We start from the raw sequence: 5,479 nt of genomic DNA on the forward strand, positions 1-5,479 counted from the left end.
TAAAATAACAAAAAGTAAAAAAAAAAAAAATGTCAATATTATGTGTTTGTTTGCTTGAATCCAAAAAATGGTGACACGTGAGTGGCGTGACATGACAAGTTAAAAGGGCACAGGTTCATTGTATTGTACATAAGGAAGGCTTGAGGAGTGGCTTTCGAACAGTGTTAAGATGGATTGTGGCTATAACATCATCATCACACATGGCACCCCTAGTGCCACCTCAATTTATTTTGCTGTTTCAAAAAAAAAAAAAAAAACATCATCATCACACACATATATATATCTCAGATACCTTAATGGTGCAATCAAAGTTAACTTAGTTTCACATGTTGCTGTGGCCTTTGGCCTTTGGTTCTTCCATGCCCACGTGGGCCCCACCCCTTGACTCTCAAGTCATCTTCGGCTTAGAATCGTGGACCAACATTGCAATGTGGCTCCAAGATAACACCCTTCCTGTTGTGGAGTCCAGTTATGAAATACTTCCCTCTCTTTTGTACCCAACTTGCATATTTGAATACGTATCTACATCACGGGTGGCTCACTCGTAAATTTAATTACATTAACGTTCATCAATTACACCTACTCAACTCATACATATATATTTCCCCTTAATGAATAAATATTAAGTAAACACACACAAGCTATAATGTGTATATATATTCAAGATTCTCTAGCACTAATAATATATTGAATAATTTAAGCCAAGTATTATTACCTTATTGCCTCAATCTTCATTAATATAATGACCTGATTGTTACTTACCTTGACTAACCAGTTGTAGTTAATGTAAATTAATTATAATGAACTACAATGTTTTTGGTGAAATAATACTCTATTGTCACGTTTCAATTGACTAACTAAACATCATTTTTTGGCGTGTCAGCATGTGTTATAAGAATATTGGTTAAAAAAAATTATTATTTTCATGGAATTATTTTAGCAGTTTAAATACAAAAAATTATAACTTCTTATTAAATATTTCATTAATATTTTTTACAAGTTAGTTTAGATTATACGCGCCTAATACTAGGGTAAAATTATTGAAATAGAGTTGTTTGACAAACAATCTTATCTCATTAGCTTAAGGATTTTTGATACACTAATTTTTTTTTTCTTACAGCATTTCATACACTAGACAAAATAATATAGCTTATTATTATCAATATTTTAATAAAAATCTCCCTTTAATACTACACTGTTTATTTTTATTATTACATCATTTATCTTAGCTTTTGATAATAAAAAATATGACATTCTATCAAAATGATTAGAGTTTGAAATTAATTAAAAATATAATTATCTAAAAAAGGATGTCTACAAAATAAATAAGCTACATAAAAAATGATATATAGTTACGCCTTTATATACCATTTTATATGTATTAATCAGTTCAATGGATCAGTAAAAAAAAAAACTAGTTCAATAAAAAAATAAAAAAATTTAGTCACAGAAATTGTAAAAAATAAAAATAAAAATAAAAATATGTGATAAAATAGTCGGTGGGTTGTTGTAATTTGTAAATAGGAATAAGTAATAGTAATATGATGTATATATACTAGTAGTCCTACGTTCAATTCAATTGCGGCTGCAAGTGGCACAATCCGGTGGATCCAGAAACCCTAAATATTAAGTTAATTTATTATTTCGGCTACTTTTAATCTTTTCCTGTTTACACGTGGCAACTTCTAAACACCTCGCTGTTCGGGACCACATCGATGGCTTCTCCTATAGGCACGCGGCCTACAAAGATTCCCCGCCGCCACGACCATCTTCTCTCTCTCTCTCTCTCTCTCTATCTCTACTATTCCTTCACGTTTTGCAACTCACTCTGCACGTGCACTCCACAAATTTACCAAACTACCCCTCAGGGCATCTTGGCTCCTGTGGATTGGATTGAATTTGAAAGTTGGTAATTTTGGATCATAGTGGAACTTTGTTCGTACGAAATCCAACAAAGCGTGGGAGAAATTTGGGGTAGGGTCCTTGGAATCGTACTTAGGTGGCAATTAACCTTTATTAACAACGATCATAATAATGGAGCCTTATGCTTAAACTTTTCAAACTTTTGTCGCTACCCTTCCAATAATACAATACCACACCTCTTTTTTAACCATCTAGAAACCAAACACTTTGGTTCACCTCCCGTGGACAAGCTTTCAAAAGTGGGATCACTTATTACTTGCATAATAACACTTGCAATAGGGAATTAATTCACAGATGAAAAAAAAAAAGGCTCTGTGGAATCAATTATGCACACGTCTTTACATTATAATATAGTTTAATTATTTTATTATACTATCATACTTCTAATTCACCAGTCCCTAGCTAGCTAGGGAATTAAGACGGGAAGAATCAAAATAAAACACAACAGAGATATTAATATAATTTCAAAGAATGAAATCTTATAAGAAAGCTCGAATTACAAATATTAATTTCCCACACCCCCTCTAAAATTAAGGAAAATTATAGAACAAAAAAAGTCCTTACAAATTAAACTAAAAAGTAATTCACATTTTCCTTCTCTTTGCTCTTGTAATATCCTTAGTTTAAAATCTATGTCCATCGTGGATCCTACGTGTGTCCTACATATGAATTTATTCTATTTTCTCATTTCTACCAACATAATTTTATCATCTGTAAATTTCACAGTCTTGCCCCCTTCCCCTCACCATGAATGTTTCACATGTTGTCCGAGAGTTGTTGAAAGAGCAACATGTTTTCAACGTTCCAGAAACCGTTGGACGAGTCTCCATTATTCTGAATCCACGGGGTGTTTGGTTCCATGGATTCGAAATCCATCTCATGAGGGAACAACCCTGATGGGCTAGTGATGCAATCTAAGAAGCTGAGTTGATCATGAGCTTGTTGGTGGTAGTAATCAGGATTAGGGTTATGGTTATTGTTACCACCAACCGTGACATTATTGTAATAATCCTGAGTCATGTCCGATACAGGTGAAACCTGAGTCCCAAACGAGTCCGATGATGCACCCGTGCTACTATTCTCCGGAGTGTAACTATGTGTAACATGTGAACCGCCAAAGTTGTTCTTCATAATAGCTGAACTCATCATCATGTTCCCACTATGAACCTCAATATTGTTGTTAATGTTGTTATTGTCATAGTTGTTGTATGCAATATTGTTGTTCGTTATGGTAGTAGTAGCACTTGCCGGTGAACCAGTAGTGGCAGCAGCGGCGGTGGTAGTGGCAGCGGCGGCGGCGGCTTGAATGCGTTCCACAAGCCTTGGCATCCAAAGGTAACGCATAGCATCCTTGAATTGCTTGCTATTCACGTCACATTTGAGTTGTTTGGCATGCTTTTGGACACGGGTTCTCCAATAGTTCTTAATCTCATTATCGGTTCTTCCGGGCAAATATTGAGCAATTTTGGACCATCTAATATATTAAACATTAAATAAAATTGTTATCAAAATATGAAAATTGAAATTAGTGATGAATTTAATTAAAAAAATATGGCATAATGTTTAGTTGCATGCATTATGCATATTGATTTTTGCTTACCGGTTTCCCCAACGACCATGGAGCTCGAGAATAAGAAGCTGTTCTTCGAGTGTGATGTTGCCACGTCGAACATCAGGACGAAGATAATTCAACCATCTCAATCTGCAGCTCTTGCCAGTTCGTTTGAGTCCTGTAACGAAAAGAAATTTCTTGTATTGGTAAAGTTTCGAGAAATCAAAACACTACTACAATGAGGGAAATAAAGAAAGGGCATTTTCTTTTTCCTTTATGGTACTATATTTTTTTTTGGGTACATATATGATTTTTAGTTGTGGTATCAATTCATGATTCCTTTTTCCATTTTCATAAATGGGGATGCAGCCAAGCAATAATCGACAACCTATGATTTCAAATTTCATTTTATGCCCCACCACGAACAAGTATATGCCATTATATATAAAGTCCTACCTAGCTAAAATAATCCCCTACCACATCATGATGCTCTACACATATACATAAGAAAACCGCAAACTTTGGCTTTTCTACCCCAAGAATTGATTGGTGATGAAACGGGACGAGAAGTGAAGGGCTTTTCACACCACAATCATGGAAAATAGTGGAACTAATTTTTCATTTTCGTGTCAACAATTGCAATCATGGAATATACATCACTAGTTGCCTATATGATATAGTATTATTATATGAGATGAAAGCTAAGAAAAAGAAAGTTATACTAATTAATTAAGTAATTACCGGCAGAACGGGCTAGGGAGTTCCATCGACCTTCTCCATGATTAGCAATGTAATTGATGAGAGCAAGGTCTTCATCAACGGTCCAAGGGCCTCTTCGAAGATCCATCTCATCCTCGCTTTGGATGGTGGTGGAGTTGTTGCATAACCTTCCTTTCACTTCCATGAGTCACCTAAGTTTGATTGATTGATTGATATTCAAACCCAAAGAGATAGTTGTTTTTTATCTAACAAGTGTGGTTTGGTTGAAGGGGTAGAGAGATTGAGAGAGAGAGAGAGAGAGGGTTTTGGCTTATTACGAAGAGGATAAAGAAGGGTGGGGGCTTTTTATAGATATTCGAGGATGGAGCTTGGAAAATGAGGGAGGAAATAAAAAAGGGAAAAAACGATAGAGGTGAGAAGTGGTGATGAGAGAGAGAAAGAAGAAACTAAGATGAAGAAGTAAAAAATTAATGATTTAATTAACGAAAGCTTAAGTCAGAATTTGGAGGGAAATAATTATTATTATGGCTTGTAAGTAAGAAAAGGCTACGAAGTTTGACGCTATAGTTTGACTTTCCCGGCTTTGTTGTGTGCGCGCGTGCGCTCGGTGACTCTATCACTTGTTACGTGCTCGTAATAATATTTTGCACCACATTTACTTAACAATATTATTTCTTATTAAAAATATAATATTTATTAACATTAATATATTTTTTAATCATGCTATTAGTGAGAAATCCACCAGCTTAATTGATATGACCATAGTATACATTTTCTGTAAAAAAAAAAAACTATTTTTTTATTATATTTTTTTTATTCATAAAATTTAAATTTGAAATTTTATTTAAGAAATTTGAACTAATGATTTTGTTGATAAACTTTCATCCTTTATTTCAATAATGTATAATACAATCTAAGGCTATATTATTAAAAATGAGACGAAGGGATTGAATAATACTCTGTTCTAACGATTTGGGATACCATATTTAGAATTATTGTTGAATTTTTTTTAACGCTCATTTGTATTTTCTAAATAATATTTTAGAAACAATTCTTACAGCAATTTATATAATATTATTTTTTATCTGTTTTTTTTTTCATCTTATCATTTATTATATTTTAATTTTTTCTCCTTATCTTTTCTCATGGTTGTAAAATTCATTGTACATTTTGTTGTACAAGTGTCCTTTCTCATATTTCATTAGGACGTACTTTTATTTTTAAAAAATAATATTTTAATTAGAAACAATTCTTACAGCAATTTATAATATTATTTTTTTAATC

The 5,479-nt window shown here is 33.1% G+C and overlaps 1 protein-coding gene across 1 annotated transcript; it reads right to left on the bottom strand.

Moving 5' to 3' along the window:
- Window positions 1-2,376: 2,376 nt before the first annotated feature.
- On the bottom strand, window positions 2,377-4,613 carry LOC109793667 (transcription factor MYB108). Its single transcript, XM_020353126.3, has 3 exons — window positions 4,217-4,613; window positions 3,524-3,653; window positions 2,377-3,397 (listed from the first exon to the last, which is right to left on the bottom strand). The coding sequence occupies exons 1-3, from the start codon at window positions 4,377-4,379 to the stop codon at window positions 2,680-2,682; spliced, it is 1,011 nt and encodes a 336-aa protein (XP_020208715.1). The 5' UTR covers window positions 4,380-4,613; the 3' UTR covers window positions 2,377-2,679.
- Window positions 4,614-5,479: the final 866 nt, after the last annotated feature.

This window comes from Cajanus cajan, chromosome 1 (genome assembly GCF_000230855.2).
Source record: "Cajanus cajan strain Asha chromosome 1, NIPB_CcT2T_4, whole genome shotgun sequence".
Lineage (NCBI taxonomy): Eukaryota > Viridiplantae > Streptophyta > Magnoliopsida > Fabales > Fabaceae > Cajanus > Cajanus cajan.